We start from the raw sequence: 22555 nt of genomic DNA, 5'->3' as shown, positions 1-22555 counted from the left end.
ACTTAAAGGAGATAAATCATCATTTAGACATAAATCATCATTTAGTATCATCGCTTACAGGTGTAGTGTTGCATAACTTACACATCTATCAAAGGAATACCAATACAAGAGACTTTTTTCATTCCATTGTGGAAATTTTGGGATGCACTATAGTGCTTATATTTCTCACTGTGAATGTAAACATTTGGAAAGTAAATATACCTGATAAGTAGTAGTTAGGTTGGTTTTATTTTAAAGTGTCACACACTAAAAGGAGCAGAGATGATAAGTATCTCACCACATAGTCTGCATTTATCAGAGATCAAAAATAAATTAGGACGTTCTACAGACATTTTATGCTAACCTATATCTAAAATTATGATATAATAGACAATAGCACAAAAAATGGATTTTGTTTTTCCCAGATCACACAGGTGACGCTTTCTGTTCTCCTCTGGAACTGCATGGAAGTGTCCAGTTTCACCTGCCAGAGGCAGACAGACTTCTGCAGTCTGGTCAGGTTAAGGGTGACACAGTGCTCAGAGTGGCAGAGACACTTTCATCACTTATTAACAGTAATAATCAGGGAATTCTATTGGACCCATGGTCCCCCACTGAAGTTTGTTCCAGCTATTCATCTTCTTCTCTTCACAATTACTGAGCAGTGAGAGATCATTATATATTCAAATATAAATAATACTAGTCTGTATAACCATTCATTAATCATTCACAACCCTTCACCAAAGTCGTGAGTGAAGGGTTGTTAAAGTTTTAAAGAGGTGTTGTGCAACTTTATGTTTTTTTGGAGACTGGTTCAGTTGAACTGTACTATGTTGTACTGAAATATCTCTAATACCTGTTCAACACCACTTATTTAAATGAGGACAGCATTTTGATGGTCCTCAGATTGAGATGCATACTACTGGTACAGTACAGTGGCACATCAACAGGCCCACCCAGCACATTAACTATACATTACTGTACTGAGAATATAAAGTGGGATGCTGCTTTGATATCAATGGTTGGGAGTTACTTTATGGAATTTCTCACATAAAGAGCCAATCTCCCCAACCCCTCTCCAACCCCAACAATAACTCTGCCCTGTCACTGGAACAGAGAGAAGAAATCAATGGTTCTGTATACCCTCTCCACCACATGTATTTTGTCACAGCTGTCTTGACACTCAGGTTGTCAACACAGGATGTGTTTTGTGCTGAGATCACACCACACAATGTCTCTTAGCTGATGATTCATGAGTCATTTATTCTTTCCTGGCTACAGATGGTCAAATCTGAAATGTGTGTGGAAAGGATGACAGTGCATCCAAATATGTGACAGATATGGTATAATGTCTCTAACCCAAAGGTGAGGTCAAATAGTTACGGGTTCACTGTCTTCTGTCCCTTTGCCATATTCACAGTTGTGAATGGGAGTGTGCTCTGTAGATCTGTAGAGTTAGGTGAGAGAAGGCCAGAAATGCTCTGTCAATTGCCACTACATGGAATATAAGGAGCCACTGTCCCAAATGATCCACTTTGTTCCAGATCTGACAAGCTGAAGAATTATTGAGCTGAAACACAGAAGCCTAACAAAGATGTTGAATGTATCTCCTTCCCCATAAAACATTTGCAAAGCTGATTCTTTGAATCATTCTCGACCTTTAGGAACAATACAGTATGGTGAAGAGAATCTAATCTTGAAGACTTACTCACCCATAGTTCAGAGTTTTCAACTACACCACGCAGTCTTTATGCAGTAAAGCAGGGAGACCTGTCTGAGAACATGTTCAGTATATCAGGGGAGACGTCTGTACAGAGATGGTCTCTGATGGCCTCTGAACTCTGTGTTAACATGTCTTGTGTGCCTCACGGTATAGATGAGCATGCAGAAAAGGCTGCAAAATGGCTCATGCTTTATATGCATTACTGCAACCCAGAGTGCATTTAGGCTGTACGCTTGTTGGCCAAGTTACTTGAAAAATCTACTCAATTACTTATTAAATAATATTCATTAAAAAGGAGCTTTTACATGTTCACTAATTAGTTAGTTGTAAGAATATTCAGTAATGCATCTTGGTGACCTAAGACATATAGTTCTTTGATTATGGGCTGAATTAGGTGCATGTCATACCCTCTCTCTGCCCTGGTTTCCTGATTGACAAGTGTCAACTGTTAAATAAAGTGAAAATGAAAAAAAAAAAGAAAGAAAAAAAATCTAAAATAATAAAAAAAAAGAATTCAAACCTCACATGTCACATATACCACTTCCTAACTGGTGACTAACTGAATGAAAATAAGACAACTGTGGCACATTTTTTCTTTGTTAGAGGTTAAAGCTGCCTGTCTGAACTGCTTGTTGAATGGCTGATAAGCTTTGGAAACTCCCTCCTCCCACAGCTTTCCAACATCAGAATTTATGGGGCTGTGTCTTACACTTATGTAACTACTCACACTCCTTTCATGCCATGATTGGTCAGCCATGTACAGGTGAGAAAGAAACCAGGGTTTGTACTTCTCTCTCATCCTCTTTTTTTTTTATTCCCCACAATGTCACATCTCTCCCCCTATATGGCATCCAGCTTTTCACTTCCCCTTCCTGTGTGACCACAGGGAAGAGCTATAAGCACAGATGCCTTCCAACATGTCGTACAAACTAGTTCTTCTCTAGCATAACCCAGCCCTAACCCAGACTAACACATCCTGGACCAGTCTGTCTATGAAAAGCACAGAGATTAAACTAATATCAACTCCAAGGAATTACTTAATCCATCAGTGGGGTGTTGGGACGTAAGTGCTGCCAGAACTGAACACGCGTCAGTACTGCAGTTGAAGCTGTGTAGACACTGAGGCAGCTGATGATCTGTATCCACTACCTGGTCAGTGTGGAGAAGTAGTTGTCACATAATACAGACGTATGTTGGACTTAAGTCAGTGCTGAGTTTTACAAATTGTTCTGCATTGTCATCTGAGCCAGTGAGAGGTCAGGGCTTTGTATGAAGCAACTCAAATATAGTTCATATCAGAGCCCTTGTGAAGTCCTGAAACTATGATTGCAGCCAGAAAATAGCCCACACCACCACCCACCATCACCACCACCACCTCTGCTCCCCAACACCCTACCCCACCCATGCTTCACACCTCCCCCTGCAGCCAGCTGCTCCCAGACTCCTCAGTCCTTCACCAGGGCCAGCCAGACCTCAAAGGAATACCAAACACTGCGCACGCAGGAGAAACACACAACAGAGGTGACTGATTGAAATTCACAGTGTGAACAATTCCAATCTTATGCATGCTGTTTCTGCCCGCCTGGCTCTCGAGCTTGTTGTGGGAGAAGAGTGTGACTAGCAGATGTATCACTGTGCAGAGATACTGCAGAGGTCTTCTCGGGGGTCCTCAGTAGTGGGCGAGCTCTGATTGTTTGGTAACAGCATGTCAGTGGTGGGTGGGGCTTCCACTGACTCATGGATGATCCATCAGAGCTCATCAGCAGTGAAACACAGCTCAGATTGTATTTTTAGCTGGTGGGCTGGAGGTTCATAGGATTCCCTTTGCTTCCCTCTACTTCTACCTGTGAAATAAATACAAGTATCCATCAGTTTATAAAAAGTTTCTGTTGATTGAGTCACTTATGGTCTGGTTAGTGAGTAGAATCTGGCCTTATCCTCGGTCGACAACTGATCATTTTCTGCTGAATTTTCCAACTTTAAGGAAAAGCAGTGACGGTTGGTCTCAAGAACAACTGGCTAGATTGCCACACAATTTTGGTATGCCGCACACCAACACTTTGGTCTGTAATAAGGTGTTAGGAAAACAAATTATTGGCTCCATTATGTTCCTCACAGGTAACTCCTTGAATGTTGATGTAGAAGCCATAATAAACAAAGCAGTTAAGCATCTGACAACAGTGAATGAGTTGCAAGGACCAGCACTATAGGCTGTGAGGCTGCCCACAGTTAGAGCTGAAGGTCTCATGACATTCACCATCCAACACAACTTATTTCCCCATCCACAGTTATTTAAAAGGCCTCTGAAAACTATTGTAAAATGTCTCTTGTGGCTCTGTGGGAGCTTTGTCGAGTTGGAGAAGATAACACTGAGGTTATCATAGTGATGTCATCAGGGAGGTCTCGGCTTGAGACCACAAATTCTACATCTGCGTTACAAAGTGGACATGCAGACTTTGCAAGACATGGGCATGTAACAGGCAGGAAGGCTACAATGAAAAATGCTATTGAATTGCATCATGGGAAATGTAACATCCAGTATTTTTGGAGCGTAACCTTTGACCATTCTTTTCATACCAGTCTCCCAGGTCCTCAGATTTTGTGTGAAATCTATGAAATCTATAGAACATCCCTTTAAGTTGTGTGCAACAGTCAACAGTTACACATTCCTCACTGATTGGTGAGAGGGATTATGTCACTAGTGAATGTCATGTTGTAAATTGTTTGATCCGTTGCAGGTGTTCGTAAAATGACTCTCCACGTTTCACATGGAGCATCATGCTGAGGTTTATTTGTCATTCTTCCAGATCCCTAATGCAGGGTGCCAGCCATACAGTCTCTACTCTGCTGTGTAATTTTGGTGGGTAACGTGATGGAGCATTAGCTGGCTGTGATTTCAAAATAATCCTTCACATGTCTGTTGCTGCTTTACAGCTAAATGATGACACATCAGGCTGAGGTCTAGCATTTGTTAATCTTTCTGTTGTGGCTATGTTTATGTGTGTGTGTGTTTGCACCCAGATTCTGGCTGAGACTGATGTGTCTGTGAGCAGAATGCATTCCTAATCATGTATTGTAATGGATGATTAGTAAATGCAACAAGTAAGCAATGTGAGTAAGATGTTTGTTTGTTTTTTTTTTTTTATCATACGCTACTGTTATACCATATACCATTCTTCAGAATATTCAGTGTACATCACCATATTAACTTAGCTCAGGCATGTACAGATTTACAGTCTTACAGCTGCAATATATGACAGCATTCTGGCTATTTAAAGCCTTAAATCCTGATTAGATTATAAGTATAAAACTTCTTCACATAGAAGACACTATTTCTGTCTGTTATAACTTTGGTCAGAGAGGAGAAACTGGCTGCAGTCCAATTTAATTATTTCCTCATGGTTAAACTTTTATTTCTAGCAGCAAAATTAACTTCTACCCCGTCTGCTTCCCTGACTCTTCAACTCTCTTTAACCCTGCTCTGCACTGATATGATGGCTGATGCTTTTCAGGTATTTTCCCACCATGACACTTTGGATTTTCTCACAACAGATACAGAATTATTGTGACATGCTCCTCCTCTCCTCAATGCACTATGGTCCATCTGCTCCCCCTGCCACCCGGTACATATAGATCAATATTTGATTAAGTTATGCAGCAGCAGATGTGTGTTTGTGTGACCGTCCAATTTCTGTGGGGCAGCATTGTTATAGTGTCAAATCTAGAGGATGGGAGTTGGCCTTTGGGAGTATTGCAGCAGGCTGAGGGGGAACTGTAAGCCCAGGAAGACCTGACAGCAGAAATATTTGATAAATGTCATAACCCACACTTCTAGCAGATGTATTGGAGAGGTATGAATATGGCTGCACCTTCAACCTTTCACCCCAGTGGAACTTCTCAGGAATAACATGAAGCAATGTGTCAATGATGTGTCAGTTTTACACTGTCCATCTCTACCAGTTAATATTCGGTCACACACCTAAGAGCAGTTTTTGTTTGTTTGTTTTCCTTTCAAGAGGGTGGAGAGTGTTGAAACATATAGTCTGCTGTTTGTCATTTCCTATGTTTCCTTACCTGTCCATCAGCAAAAGGCCAGTGTTATATTTTAAGTATCCATGAGTATGCTAGGGTGATGTACATTTCCTCATGAGTGAGAATAAGCGAGGCTCTGTGTGGACATTTATGTACCAACTGTGCATGCATCATCCTAGTGGACTCAAGCAGACTAGAAAGAACAACTATGTATCCTTGGTGTCCACAGCTGTCTGTGTGCATGTCTGCAAGGGAGTGTTATTTAGGCTTGGGGGGGTTATTTTTGTAGTAGTTCAAACTACTGTGATCATGGATCATGGAGCCCTCAGACGGGTTGTGAATAAGCCAACAATTTAGCCAGATTAGTCAGATTAGCCTCCACTTAATTTGGAAGTAAAACTGAAAGTGAGTGCAGCTGTAATGTACTAATCCCTCCTGGCACAGGAAAATCAGTGTACAAAAAAAGTGTGTACAACTACGATGAAACTGGAGCAGAAAGTTGGTCTGTCACAGATGTTTACATCAGACAGTTTCAACAATAAATTTACAGTTCACCTTTGTTTTCTCTTCCAAATTAGTTTGGCTAACCAGGTGGTTGAAACTTGTCTGGTCATCCCACTGCTTATGTCTCAGCCATATCTGGCCTGTGAGGAATAGCTGCAAGTCACAATGAGAACCTTAATTTGATTGTACCACAAGTCCTCCAACCTTAACGACCAGATGTCATTTGTCCATACCTATCCTACTTGATTAGTAGTCCCTTAAAGATAGAAGACCTTTGATATCATGGTTACAATAGACAGTTAAGATTGTGGACTTCCTAACATACTGTACACACCAAAGCAATAAATCCACAATCAGCCAATACTGACCAACCCATACACTTGCATCTGCCTTTAAACTACATTTCTGCTCATGTACAGATGAAATAAATCAGACAACAACCTGTTAGCTAGTGAACTTTTGCAGATTTATGTTGGTGTCCTTTTGAACTATGGGCAGAGCTATGCTAGCTGTTCCTCGTTACTTCTAGTCTTTAGCTAAGCTAGGCTAACCATGTTGTGATTCAAACCTTGCACTTAAAGCCCTGACAAACATAATTCTTGGAAATGAAACAAGTCTTTAAGTGTGCTGTAAAATTCTGGTTAACTTGTTTTAAAAAGCTGATTTTTTACAGTGTATTTTAGGATGGGTTCTTATTTTAAAAAGGCACTTGTTGTAACAGAATTTCAAATGAGACAATTTTTAGTCCATGATTGTCTGTGTGCTTTCTCAGACACTTTTCCATCTGGGTGACAATACAATTCTGAAAACAACACTGACAAAAGATGGAGTATAAAGTCCCATATGAAGTCCCATTTCACTGTAATTCTCATAATTCACTAAATGCTCTCTCACTCTTTCTGTCTATCTTCCAATTTCTTTTTCTAGACACTCCACACAGCAGCAAACCAACAAAGTCATCACCAGCACAAGCCAACTGATCAAACAGCTCTCTGATATAATCAGTGGCTCTTCACGGGTATTTTATGCTCCAATTCCTTCCTCATTCATTGTCATTTTGAAGAATAAACAGTGGATTAAACAACATTTGAGATAATTAAAGCTAATCTTGTTTTGTTACACAGCAAGACCGTCTGCGTCTGACCAGACTAAAGACTGAGCTGTCAGAGTCAGTACAGCGCTATGGGGATCTGCAGAAGGTACAGTATTAATTAGTTGCTATATGGAATTCTTACTGATAAATGGAAAATAAATGGTATCTTGTGTACTACATGTGGTTGATCCAGGCACAAAAAATCTGACCTCTTTAAGGAGAAAAAAAAAAGTGTCTTCTTGACTCTGTCTCTTCATTTGTTCCTCTTTCAGAAAATTGCCGAACGCTCAAGGGCCTTGCTCCCTCCAGCACAGAAAGACAAGAAGAAGGTAAGCTAATACAGAGGGTGAAAATCTGCCCTTTGTTTCACTGTCATTCATAAAAGAGCACGATGATGAGATGGCATTTCTCTGCTCGATTGCATCCTCACAAGGGCTCCTCTGAAGTTCTGTCTCATCTCTTTCACTCTGTTATATTACAGTGGACTCCATTCATCACATCCAACTCTTATGCTCTGCTAAATTTCTTTCTTTTTTATCTGAATCTAAATCAGTTACTAGCAGGAGTTTATTTTCACTGTGTAGCCCAGTGAGAACCCTGAGCTAGAGGCTGGTAATCCGTAATTGTGCTGAATAAATGAAAGTCAATCCCTATTACAGACAGTCTGGATATGAATGAATGAACTTTGAGTTAATTGTTGATTACTAAAACAAGATAAAATAAAATGAAAATGATTGATCTATGTTTATATATGAGGTGATTGCTGCAGTAGGAGTAACAAAATACTGCAGGGAAAATGCAACATATATATGAAGTTAGATTATACTGTAGGAACAGTGGGTACAGAAGACTGTACACTGAAAGTTACAGTATTTGACTGTGGATTAATGTGATTCCAAAATAAAATAGAAATATCAAAATCTGTCTAATTAATAATATGAATCTGAATATTGATTGGGAATAAAAATGATATTAGCAAAGTGAGAGGGTATATACAGTAATAACATGGACAAAATGCACAATTATAAAATATATCCAGTGGTTAAAGTAAAATACGTTTTTCTGCTCTGCATCACAGATTGACCATAATGTTCAGTATCTGTTGGGATAATATTGTTGATCTGTGCAAATGACTAAACATGAATTTGGCTGAAACGTTTCACATTGTCATTTATCCTTGTGTTGCCATAGATCTTTTTTTAATTAGCCTTTATTCTGAAGAAGTTTCAGTGCACTGAGTTCTCTTGGCCATTGTAATAACGGCCATTACAAAATAAAAAATAAAATAAAATAAAACACTCACTTTAGTGCTTACATTCCTTGATTATGTTACACTGCCCAAGGTCTTCCAAATCCCAAGTGTTTCTTCCAGTTCACTGTTGATTTTTGCAAACTCAGCTGTTTCAGTGAGATAAATTTGACAGCACATGCACAGCATTTCAAAAAACACGCTGCAAAGAAAATCAAACCAAGTACAGAAATGTAAATTCAGACAACATAGCTGAATACTGAATACAACCAAATAGAGACACATGATGCAAAATTAGAAACCATATGTAGTTTTTTGTGTTTGAATGTTTTTTAATGAAAGTTGTACTGAGTTAAGCTCAGTAACTGCCTTTGTCACTCAACAGTACTGCAGCTGGTTGGAGGTAGGAAGCGCCTTGATTCAAGGACACCAAATTAAACATCACCCTGCTGTTGAACTGGAAAAAAAAAAAAAATCATTTACAGCTTCATCTGGCTGGACAGTAACAATTCTGTGAAGAACCATTTTGCTCACAAAGAGCCTCTAAAAATCCATCTTTTTTACAGAGGGGAGAGTCATATGTATTAAGGTTTTATGTCCCTCAAAAGGCATATTATGAAGGTCTTTCATACTCCTACAGTTAGAGGTAAAGGGCTTTGGGGGCGGCAAGCTGAAGGGTACACTATATACATCTGGTATAATCAGTAACAGTAGAAATGATCTGTATTGTAAAGGATGAAGTGGCAGGTTTTTTTCAGTTTATGGATATCAAATGAGAGAAGCAGTCTGACGTTTGGAATGTCATACATATGCATTTATTATTTCAGCTGTTATTGATTGCTTCCCGCCCACATCTTTAAATTCACGTCAATTGAGTGGACTGGAACCGACAGCGGGAAATTCTGGAAACGCTGTGTACTCCTTCATAGTCTGTGAACTTTTGCAATACAGTGTCAGAGTGATTGTCTTGAAAGTTGTTCCCATCTGTGTAATGTACAAATGTATTGTGGAGTACTGGCGGTGGGCATGCATGTGGAGGAGTGAGCACAACGTTGCAGAGTTTTTTTGAGGAGTGGTGAGTCAGATCACGGCCAGTAGACAGAGCACTGTGACTCAGCCTGGGTTGGTTCCTGTGCTCTGACCCGCACTGGCCTCTCTACCGTGGATTAGCTGTGCAGTCAGCCACACAAAGGTGGAACACATTAGCTATGCAAAAAACTCAACCAGGCCTCTCTGTGACTATAAGCCTCTTCCCTTTCCTCTGCACATGTACTAAAGTGTGTGCATATGCAGATGTTCATGAGAGAAATGGGCACTACTGTGTGCCACTCTTGAATTGTAAGTGTGGATGTGAAGTAGTAAAACCACAACATCAAATACTCCATTACAGGTAAAAGTACTCCAGTTAAAATTAATTTAAGTGAAAGCAACAAGGTATTACCAACTAAATCTCCTTAAACCTGCAGTAACTGATATTGTGACCATGTTGGGGCAGTTGTAATCACAATGCTGACAGCTGAAGTTGTTAAGCAATTAGTTGTTTATGTTCATATCCTGCAGTTATGGAGCATCACTATTATTCATTTAGAGTTGTGTTTCTGGCCACCTGAAATTCACTCTATTTTACTTCTATTTTGGTCTCTAGCAACTCCCAAGGGAAATGTCTGGCTCCTTAGCTGCTAAATACTCCACTATGCTCACCAGTCTCTAACTGTGTCGGTCAGCTGTGCTCAGGAGTATAGTGCACAGTGGGGTTTTTAGTGACTTTTCTTCTGAAAACCACTACATTTGAAATGATGAGAGTGAACCAGTGAGCTGAAACTGACTGTGAGACTGACTACACAGCGCAGTGAAGTTGGTTCAGGTGATAACTCTATGATTCATCAGCAAGTGACCCCTTTCACATTGCCAACCATTACAGTGTTATAAAAGTTATACAGTATACAGTACAGTCTGTGTGTGTGTGTGTGTGTAAGCCATGTTTGTTACTGTTGTTACTATTATTGCTGTATGTAAAAGCTATTGATCTAATATCTAATCTAATGTGTGTGTGTGTGTGTGTGTGTGTCCAACAGAATGTGCTGACTCCATCCAGTGAGCAGATGGATGAGGGTCCACTGTTTGGAGAGGCAGTAGACTCAGAGGGAAGAGCTCAGGCTTTCTTGTCTGAGATCAGTGAGGAGGACGTGGAGGTGCTTCGCCAAAGAGAGGAGGCTCTGCTGCAGATCGAGGTAAGAATGCTGGCAACAGAGCAGTTCAGCTCTATACACTTATTTTTTAGACATCTGGCATTATTTGAATAACTTAATTAATAATACACAGAGATCACACAGTTGCCCTGACTAGATCAACTCCAGTGTACTGTTGGTAGACAATGAGTGCCTCCAGGAGCAGCTGGAGATTAGAAGCCTTGCTTCAGGGCATCTTGTTTGTAATTGCTTCACACACAAAAAACATGCAAAACTACAAAAAATGAAGCTTTGTAAAGACCTTAAGAGTTGCCACAGTCAGTTCAGGTTGTGCTTCATTTATATAATAATGATTATGGATGTGGGACAGTGAGCCCAGGGGCACTGACATATTAACATCATATGTTAGCATGTAGCAGCAGCACTCTGTATTTCATCTTTTCAGCAACACTTTGCAGGTTGACTTGAAAAATGCACCTAAACTCTTTGTTTATGCTAGAGAAAGGTTCCATGCCACAGCAGATCCACACTGACACTCATCTCCACACTCTATATAGGCAACTATTGTATGCCACCATAGGCAAAATTCCAGGAAACCATTAAAGGAAACCTGTGGTCATTAAATTCCCTTACAAACTGAATGTAAGCTTACTGTCGCCTTGGTGTGTAGTGTGCAGATGTATTATGTAGAAGAAGAAGAAGAAGAAAATTAATGAAAAATATTACCAGATCAAACTAAATATGAAAGGACTTGGATATTACTACTATTGACTGAGCTTTCTGACTTTCCAACAAGACACAACAGAATAAGACCAACACCAGTGATGAAAATATTAGTATTGAGCTTGTATTCAAATGCTGATATGTCTTATTCTTGTGTGCCTCGTTTGTGTCTTTTGTCCACAAACTTTTAAAAGCACGTCAGTGGGCCACAGTGCTGCACTGGGTGGCATGCTCCTTCATTACTATGAACACATCCATGGTAGTTTATTTTGACTCAGTCCCATATACACCATCCTCCTGCCCCAAATACTCACTGGAGCACCAAATTTGGATTAGACTGCCGCCAAAAATAGTCCCCAACAAATACACAAGTTACTCCTTCTGGAGTGATGTTTATTAACAACTACAGTGACCAGCTGTTTTAGGAAATTTCTGAGCTTTTTTGAATACACACACACACACACACACACACACACACATATATATATATATATATATATATATATAAAATTATGCCATGGCAGCAGATTCAGACACAATGGCCTCTCAGGAAAAAAAAAACAAAAAAAAAAAAAAAAACAACAACAACAACAAAAAAAACACAGAGCATCTTTTATGCAGCGAAACTCAGCTCCAGCCACCAGGATCTTGTGGAGACTGGCAGAGTGAATACAATGAACTGCTGCATCTTTGTTTTCATTGAGACATGGCCACACAGCAACATTCAGGACATGATTGTTGACCTGGACAGGCTAACAAGCTAGTGAGACAACAGGGAATCATCACTGTCTGGTAGAACATGTGGCAGTGGACTGCGTGTTAATGTCCACTAGGAATGGTGCACAAAATAACTACCTGCAAGAGCCGCACAGTGTCACCAGCAATCAGCAAACAGAAAATACACCGAACCTTGTGTACATCCTAGTTGCTGCTCACAGTGCTCACTCTGACCATTAAGACTGTGTGATATTTTAATATCTGCTTTATGTTGCACTGATGTTCATAACATTTCATTTCCCTGTATGCATGTCAAGCATATGTGTTGAAGTGCAAATGATAATAACGATAATACCTGAACCTTAATATTTGCATGCTGTGTCTAAACATTCACATAATCCATAGGAACTAATGGGCTTGGAGCTGAGAGGCACAGACAGGGTAGGGAAATCAGAGACTATAAATGGATGAACACATTGTTGGTTTGGATCTTTTCATTTCATTCTTTTGAAAATAACAAAATTCCTACTCCTAAACTCCCCCACCTTATCCTTTAATAACAGTCAGTACACACAAAGACAGTGCAGTCAGGCCTCCTGTTACTTTTGGATACCTGGATCTGAGCCCAAGAGCCAGACAATAATACTTCTTGTGTTGAGTTTAGCATGAAATGTCATCCCTCTGAAGATATAATATTTCACACATGTCCCAGAAGCCAGATCTTTGCTATTCATGGTTCACCTGCCCCACCCATGTATTCCCAGCCTGCCTCCAAAATCCAAACCAGCAACATTGTGATTGTAAGCCTGTTTACTGTTGTTCTCCCAGGGCCACATTTACTAAGCCGCTAGGCACCTGATTTCAGATGAGAAATGAAAACCTGTATTTTCATGTGCATAAATCTGTCCCATAGTCTTATATGCAAGTAAAAAGCCCTGGCCATTTACCTTTAAAGTCGGGTATCCGAGATAGAAACCACCAGAATTAACAACACACTCTTCAAAAAAGAAAGAAAGAAAGAAAGAAAGCAAACTAGGTATTTGTTTTTTTCAAATATTGCCTCCCAGGAGGCCAACACATGCCAAGTTAGTAACGAGAATTTCAGACAGGCTCTGTCTTCTTCTGCCACCTCCTAAAGCTTATTAGTATTTTGTCACAGTACCCCCATGCTGCTGCAGGATATTGAATGCTACCCAATTACTAAGGTGCTTATATAGACTTGTTTGTTCGTTTACCTGGGCAAAGTGCGTTTGGAATCATAATGTTTCCAGACTTAACTTTTGAAGCTGGTGTTAAAGAGCACATCATTCTGTTAAATACTGTAAAATCATTTCAAAAATATCTCTATGTCTATGTCAACCTGTTGACCACAGGATCAGACCTGTTCCAACATAAATTATTGTTTTATATCTTTCAGTCTTACAAAGTCTGTCTCGCTCATGGAGCTGCTAATTGCAACACATTCACTTATCATTTATTAGGAATTGTGTTTCACACAGTTGGATATTCACTCTCTTTTGGCTTTATTTTGAAGAACAAGATACAGTGTTTTCTCTATTAACATTTAGCTGAAACCACAGCAGGTGGCACGGTGGTGCAGTGGTCAGCACTGTCCACAGTATACCCCGCCTCTCGCCCAGTGTCAGCTGGGATTGGCTCCACCCCCCTCACCTGAACCCATGTGGATAAGCGGTATAGATAATGGATGGATGGATGAAACCACAGCCTTACCATAGTGTTGGCTAAACCTAAGGATGAATGTGAACTCTGGTCTCTAGTCAAAGTTCTAAACTAAAGTCCTGTATGCTCGCCATCCATGTAGACCTGCTCCCTGTGTTTTGCAGTTGGAACATAAATATAGCACTAGCTACATGGGAAAAAAAAAAAAAAAAAAAAACATTGTCAGGGAACATAATCCAGGTAATTTATTTCACTATGTAATGTAATAATTAATATTAGATTAAATACCATTTCAAGAAGACAGGGTATGTGAGATCATTGTTCATTTATGGAAGGATTACAAGTGTAATGAGGGAGCTAGATGTGGTTATCTTAAGTATGACCTAAGACTGAAGCTACTACTAGTAGTGGCCATCACACTGTGTCACGGTGTGCTGTTGAAATGATAATAAAGGCTTTTTTAAAAGTTTGTATAATCCATCCCCCTGTCTTGTCTTGACAACTCTCCCTGCTGTCTGAGGTTTATTGAATATACCTCTCCACTTCTGCAAAATCTGCTGATGAAACTCTTGAAGACATATTGTAAAACTTCATCAGCCGTCTCAGGAGCATATGGCTGAATCAAAGCAGATAGAAGCCTGACACATGGTGCTGCAGTCTGCTTTTAAAATGACAAGCTTCTATGTGACTGTCCAGCTTTGGACTGCAGTTTGCCATCCAGTGGTTTGAAGACTAATGATAATGTTTTAGGAGCACTTTGCAGCATAATGAAGATGTATCTCTGTGCCCGGTTGGAGCAGCCTGAACTTCATCAATGTTTCAAATCAGTTAATCCCACCACAGGGGCCGTGCTGAATAGGAGCGAAAAAAGGAAGAGCATCAATCTCTCCCCGCAGAGTGACACGCAGTGAAAGAGCCACAGCACGAATGACAGCTTCATTTCAGTGCAGGCGCCAAGATGGGCCAGTCAGATGATTGGTGTTCAGACAGGGTCGTCTGGTCTGTGCTTTAGTCATAGCAGCATAGATAAATGTCACAGTCAGTGCTCAGGCAGGTGCTGAGGGGCTTGACGTTGTTCCTTTGGGGAGAGTGATAGTATCTGACAATGTGCTTTTTCATCTCCATACCACCCTCTTCGCCTCTGTTCTTCCATCCAAACACCCCCACCCCCCCATCCCTCCATACCACTAAATTAGCAGTGTTTGCTGTGAATCCCAACACACCTCACTTTTCTTCACTGCCCTCCTCCCAGAGGACCCAGGGAGCCTACTGTCTGTCATCGTTATCAGCCCCTCTCTCTCTGGAAAAGGCTTGATGTGGTTCTGAGGTTAATTCTGCCCTCCTCAGAGACTGGATGTATGTGTGAACTCTGCCGAGGATTCCTGGCTACAGCTGAGGTGGCAAGTCATGGTGTGCTGACTGTAAGCGCTGTTAGTCTCTGTGGGATTTGCTTTACAAAGCCTTTACCCACTCATGCCTTCACCACTGTCATGTTTTCCTAAAATGGGCCCTGTTCTTTGCACGTGGATACAACCTGTCTCCTAGAAATTAAGTTTATATACAACTAAACTCCGACAGCAATGAAATATTACATTTATTAATGGTAACGGATTCGCCAGGAGACTGTTGGAATTAAACCCCAGCAAGCAAGCCACAAACGTACTGAGGCTTGAAATGGTGAACATCAATACAATTACAGATGAAAGCACATACAATATTAGTGTGGACAGCTTTCAGAGGAATATTAATTAAAAACACAAAACATTGCAGAAGTGACCTGCACGAGATCATATAATGTTAGTGGAGGCTGCTAAACCTTTCCTGATGTAAGACCTGACTGAATCTAGGTACTGTCATAGCAGTTCCCTGTCTAATAAACTACCTTATCCAGAGAAGGGAGAGGCATGGAGTTTGGGCTGGCATCCGATCCGGACAACAAACTGAATTTAAAACAAAATACAAAGTCAGGAAATTGACCAGGCAGCTGCTGCTGATGAAGTTACACACAATGCTAACCATCCGTCTCATGATCCGTCTCATAATGAGCACGATAGCACCCTTTACTTATAATATCAACACTGCTTTGTTGTTGCGTACATAGTTATTCTTTTGTGATATGTCAGTGGCAGGTGACTTATATTGAGTCTGGGGATGAAACACCCCTGTCTGGAAACCCCAAGAGAAACCAGTGATGCGGCAGGAGTTGTTTGCTGCTGATGGAATATAAGGCCATGGGAGTGAGGACAGGCCTCTGAGGTGCTTACGGGCTGAAACGTGAGGTATGGGCTTTGGAAACCAAACTGAGGCATTTTTGAGGGTCTAGAGCAGCAGGTGTGGTTGTAACTGGAGGAGCAGCGGCCCATGTAGAAGAAGATGAAGGTCAGATAGAATGACCTAATGCGTGACCTAATTTTGAGCTGAGGAGTGGCTGATATCCTGGTGCATTTATGGTGGTGCTGGGTCTTGTGGTCTCTTCAGGGAGAGGTGGAGAGGCCTCTGTTGAATTGTTGGCTGCAATAAGGCTTGCCAGTTTGCAGAGCTGAGACAGCTGGAGACCTGGGGCTGGAGACATGCCTTGGGCCCTGAACTGGAAATCTAGTCACTCATACTGTCTCTGAGCTAGAGTCAAACTAGTGGAGGCGATGTGGGCACTTCTGCTCTGAGCCGTGGGAGACTGAGCTCCTTCCAGCTGGAACTCGCCAGTCAGATTGAAAGAGGATCGGAGTCGTAATCCGACATGCTTTGATGAGTGGAGAAGATGAGGGCAAATGCCATGCAAAAGGTAAAGCAGAGATGAGACATCATGGTGCTGAAATGACAGCTGAGGGAGAGAGAGAGAGAGAGAGATAGAGAGGGCATTTTTAAACTTTGATGGTTTAAAAATGATTGGCTCCAAGTGTGTGTGTCAGGTTGCAATTGGTAGAAACAGAAATGAGTAGGTGGGGCTTAGAGATAGCAGGAAAACTGTCTGAACTTTCCCTAAACTGTATTTAATATGTGTAAGGTTGCCATTTTCTGGTAATGTGTTGGATGTTAATATCGTTTATACAAAGGGAATACTTGATTTGTTACCAAACCAAGGTTCAATTTAATATACATTTCTATTTAACCATTTAGAATTTGATTCCCTTAATTTCATGCCTATGATGTACTTAAAGAGCAACTTGCAGGTTACATTTTTTAAATAAAGTAATAATAATTCATTATTAGTAATAATAAAGTAATAAATTCATTTATATGTTTTACAAGAGATAAAGGAAAATGTGTCTGTTAGCGAAGCTTCTCCATCAACACTGCGTCATAGTCATACAGTGTATGGTCATGGTACGTCACATAGGGGAGTCAGTGTCATTGAGGCAGTGTGCAGTAGGTGTTAGTGAGTTTGAGCAGCAGTGTGGTGTTTATTTGGTAGTTTCAGTGTAATAGCCATGTCTGTGTGTGGTGCAGGCAGCAACTCTACTATTTTCCTGACAGGAAAAGAAAGTGCGCTAGCTTTCATGTTTAGGTGTGTTTTGTGCAGGTGAGGAGACTTCACTGCTGCATCTGTGACTAAAAACACAGTTGTTTCAGACAGAAGGATTATGTTTCCGGCAGTGTGATAAAGATGGGATGTAGAGCCCAGTGAACTGGAGACTGTGACCCACTCAGATGCCGCTTCTGGTTCTGCTGTCAGCAGACACTCTGTTCAGTTAGAACATTAGAAGAGTCCTGTTTTCTAATGTCTGCTAGCTGCCAAATTAGCCAGCATCTCAATTTCAACAACAGGAAGCAAAGTGTCAAATAAGGTGTCAACCTGCCTCCCTCTCTCTCTCTCTCTCTCTGTCTCTCTCTCTCTCTGTGGCAGTACAACACCATAAAGGTAATGAGGAGTCATATTATGCAGAGACATGACTGATAGAAGCAGATACTCACTAAACAGTGTCACAGGTAACTATCAATAGTGCTGCCGGTAGCAGACAACCAGTACTAGTTTTGTTATATGCTGATATGTGATACTAACCTTTATAATGTTGTGATGTAGACGCAGCGTTAGCCATTGTTAGCTGTCGCTAGCTAATGGCATGCAGTCACAGAGACACCTGCCCAGTCCTCCACTCGTTCTCCTTACACCACAGCTCAGTCTCTCTCCTGTGGCTGTTATTTCTTCTGAATCTGGTCTGTTCCTGGTCTCTTGGATATCTGAGCAGGTCAATTATACAACTGTGCTCTGTCATATGAATATGTATTTTCAGTGTCTTCAGTTTCAAAACTTGCATTTGGATCCATATTTACTAATGTTAAACTTTCTCTAGCTTGGCTGAGCTCCCCTGTGTTACATCACTTCCGGTTTATTGTTTTTAGATGCGGAAGGAAAATTGTCTCACATAAATGGCTCCAGAAATCACTGTAGTGTGTGTGTGTGTATATATATATATATATATATATATATATATATATATATATATATATATATTTGAAATTTTAGTTCCTACATCATTTCCCTTCACATTTATTCACTGTGGTCTCCAACCTGCAAGTTGCTCTTGAAGAAATAAGGGTAAGAGTACCCTGATAATCTGAAGTATAATAAGGATATACTCCAGCCCAGCGACTCATACAATAGCTGGATATAGGTATTAAACTGCTTCCAACCCTGAAGAAGCTCTCCTAAGTTGTTGTAGTCACATGGTCCCAGCAATTATTGTTACAATTACAATTTATATGAAGTATGGGAAGGAGCTCATTGTTTACCTTTAATAAATAAAAATAAAAATATATACAAATAAATACAGTGGCCCTTATCACCCCCCCATACACACACACACCCACAACCCTGACCCACATTCTTTATGAGTCGCATAATTGTATCGCCGCGTCAATCATTCCCATCCACTCTAAGACATTAGGTAAAATGGAGCAGGCAAAGATAAGACAAGAAGAATATTTAAATATTAATTCAATCACAGAGGACACTGTGTAACCAGGAGGACCGTCAGCAGCCAGGATAAGATGTTCAGATTGCAGGGAGGAGGGAGGGACCGAGACACCCAAGTCTCTGTGTCAGTTTATCGCTGGAGACGTCTTGTAAGGTTTCAGAACCTCCACTGTTTCACATCAGTACATTTCATTTGGAGCTCTGTTAGTGGCACTGAGCGATGACTGAGATGTGCATGTCACAACAATGACACATGGCGTTTGAAAGAAGCGTTGTTGTGCATTAAAAATATTTAGGATTACAGCAGGTTAGCCTTTACAGACCAGAGTCCCTTGTGCCCAAAGCAAAGTTTGTCATTTCACACAACTAGCCTAGCTTACATGTGTGGCTTCACTGGTGTATTCACATATTATGTTAAACGTACACACATCAAGACTACATCAATCAGTCAATCGCAGTGCAGGGCTGCATCGTCCAGCGTCCTGCCAGCAACCTGACGGGCGAGTGATGTCCCGCAGATGCAGGCAGTAAGTCAGTGAAAAAATGTAAACAAAAAAGGAAATGGCACGATGTTGCAAGCTGATCAAACAAAAAATGTCTGTCTACAAACAAGTAGTTCCGACCAAGCAATCTGAATGGTCAGCAAGACATTTAGAATGTGCTCAAATCAGCATGACAGCACACCTTACTCATCACTAAAAATATTACTCTGTACGCCATATACATTTTACTTTGTTGGTAATAGTTGTATAATCGCAATGTTACACTCGAGGGTGCACTTTAACGTCATTTGAGCACTTCGGTGATGCTTGCGGACCTTGGCGCAAACGCCTCGGCTTTATCCATCAGTGTCGGTGACAGGGTGCTATAACTTAAAATTCATGTAAAAGTTTGCGGTTGCAGAAGCTACATCTGTGTGAGTAAAAAAAAAGCATGCATTTATTTGTGCAGTAGGCTGTTGATTTAGGTCGGTAAAGTCCGAGACCTCGATAAAGCATTAACGTCAGCTCAGAGTTCACTCATCTGGGACTAGAAAATCATTTCTGTTGCTAGGTCGTTACTAAGGGTCTGGTTATTTGCTGTAGTGGTAAACTCGGTTCCATTACACATAGGAGTCCACTGAGGTGACTGATTGTGTTCCAGTTATTAGTCAGACCCCATGTATTTCCATGGAAATAGGAAAAACACTCGCCAAAGCCTTTTAACTTTGAGAGCAAATTGCTCCTCAACATGAACAGATTTTGATTATACATTTTACTTTGTTGGTAATAGTTGTATAATCGCAATATTAACCGAGAGGGTGTGCTTTAACGTCATTTGAGCACGACAGTGATGCTTGCATGCTCAAATGACGTTAAAACACACTCTCGGTTAATATTGCTTAATTAAACACTTAAAGAGGGCCCAAGATCTAAAGGAAGCCAACCATACGATCCTTATTCATTATGGCAGGGACTGATCACTCAACACTGTAGCAGTCAATTAGTTTTCATTGAATGTTTCATTGAATTGAATTGAGTCAGCTTCATGAATAATACTAATAATTTACTAAAAATGTGAAAATTACTGAAGCAAGACACATCAGCTTTTGGTGGGTTATACTGGATTGTGTGTTCGCTGAAAATCACATCTCTCTCCAATTTTAATGAGCAAACACTGTATTTTCTCCTCGTTATAAAAAATCTAAATTAAAAATCCTGGATACATATGTTTTTACTGGACAGTGATAGTAATCGAAATATGTAAAGGGACATTCCTCAGCTTTACATAAACTACTGTTCAACTGCAGTAAAAATGTGCTGTGTGCAGGCATAGCGCTGTGTCAGCATAAATACAGTCATATGATCAGCACCGTGATTGATTGAGGATCTGTGTTGCCTTAATTTCAAAATAAGAGTGCACTGTTACTCAAGATAACTTCATCAAAGAGAATGAACAAATTTATCCTTGTTTAGTTATTAGTTGCTTTAGTTATTATCAGAATTAGAATTAAGGAGATCACAGAACATCATGTTAAGCTGTATTTGTTTAACTATGTTTAAAGACTGTGGCCATGAACAGCTTTGAGCCACCCAAGGGACAGGTAATTGAATTTTGCTGAGTATTGTATTATTCCACATATTTTGACAAAAGATATAAGTCAGAATACAAGTATCCAGCCTGTGCAGCACTTTCTGCACATTCCAGTCCCCCTTTAGACTGTCACCTCCCAGCTGCACTTTATGTGCTTTGGCACAGGATATTATTTCATCAAAAATGAATTCATAAAAAAAGCTCAGGGCATAACAGAGGACAGCTTTCAAGGAGAATCTGAATACAACACCTGGCCCAGTAGAAAGAAAAAGGGAGAAAAAAAAAACAGCCCATAGCAAAGCGTGCCTGTGCTGCCGATGTATTCTCAGGACAATGTATCTCTAGAGTTTACCCTTCAGTGAAGACAGGTATAGTGGGAAACACCACAAGACAAATCATTCCGTAGACAAATAATAAGACTTTTGAACCCTCAGCAGAAAACATATCTCACAGAAAGTGGTTTATTAGCAAAAGCATTTGTTATTAACTCTGGCAATCAAAAGACTATTGATTTTCCTCTCTTTAGTCACTGAAGCTAATGGTATGATGGCAGATCAGGTACTGTTGGCTGGCTCCCTCAAGATAATGAGAATATCAGTACCCTGTGAAATCCAAATGCTTAAATTCCACTCAAAGTTGATTATTTCTATAAAGCTGACTAATACAGGCTTCAGGTTCCTGCTTACACTATTCACAAGGTAAATTTTCAGTTGTATTTTGTTATTACTGCAAAAGTAAGACACAGACAAGAAAATAATTGGCACAGCAGGTGAATTAAAGTATTTCTAATGTACAGTGAAATTGCTTTAGGTGCAGTCATGCGGACAGTATTAAAATATTCTGCTAACAAGCTCTGACACTTACGCTGAAATTTAATTGAAGTAGAGGCAAAAGTATTGGTGTTAAAAACTGTTTAAATAAAAGATAATTCAGAGTTACCGTTTTAATTCAACAACACCATAACCTTTATTTCCCACACATTGGAAAATAGATTGAGAGGACTGAGATTTAATTAAATTTTAATTAAATTATAATAAATCAAATAATGAAATTAGAGGAAGTGACTTTTTTTCTGTTTCTGCCTGGCTGTCACTGCTAAACACACTACAAGTGGCCTCAGTACAGTTTAGATTCTCTTATAGATGCAATCTTCAATCTTACATAACAGACTAAATAACAAAAAAAAAAGAAAAGAAAAAAGAAAAGAAACAAAGAAAGAAAGAAAAACAAACCAAAAAAACCCACAGCAATGCGGTATAATGCTGTAGTTACAACAATTCTAAATCTTTCTGGTGCTAAATTAACTTAATACTAATGTTATGGCAAAACACTGGCATAATATTTGCCATGTCCAACATGTAAACATGTCCAAACTTAGTTCAGTGTCAGTTCAGTTCAGTCATGCTTGGTACAACAGTTGGTACTTGGTACTAAATGCAACAGCACAGCTGCGACTGTGATGGCAGTGTCATTTGTTGAGAAGGCATTTGGTCATAATCCAAACTTGCCAAAGTTTGACCTGATGATGGTGTGAGAGGGAAAGTCAGAGAATCAACAAAGTACAATTAATTCCAAAGGGAACATGAATGTGACCTAAATTTAGAAATTCATTCAATAGTTGGAAAGAAGTCAAATGGAAACATCAACCTCACGGTGACACTGGCTGAAAAGTCACCTC

General features: G+C 40.2%; 1 protein-coding gene across 2 annotated transcripts in view; it reads left to right on the top strand.

Moving 5' to 3' along the window:
- Positions 1–22555, top strand: part of tsnare1 (T-SNARE Domain Containing 1) — a 155933-nt gene that overhangs the window by 66643 nt on the left and 66735 nt on the right. For both annotated transcript variants that reach the window (XM_018665760.2, XM_051076227.1), the window contains exons 5-8: positions 7166–7256; positions 7363–7437; positions 7604–7660; positions 10656–10811. In XM_018665760.2, coding sequence (XP_018521276.1) covers positions 7166–7256; positions 7363–7437; positions 7604–7660; positions 10656–10811 — 379 coding nt within the window. The remainder of the gene's footprint in view (positions 1–7165; positions 7257–7362; positions 7438–7603; positions 7661–10655; positions 10812–22555) is intronic.

Source organism: Lates calcarifer, linkage group LG15, assembly GCF_001640805.2.
Source record: "Lates calcarifer isolate ASB-BC8 linkage group LG15, TLL_Latcal_v3, whole genome shotgun sequence".
Lineage (NCBI taxonomy): Eukaryota > Metazoa > Chordata > Actinopteri > Centropomidae > Lates > Lates calcarifer.
This window is presented reverse-complemented; position numbering and strand designations above follow the sequence as displayed.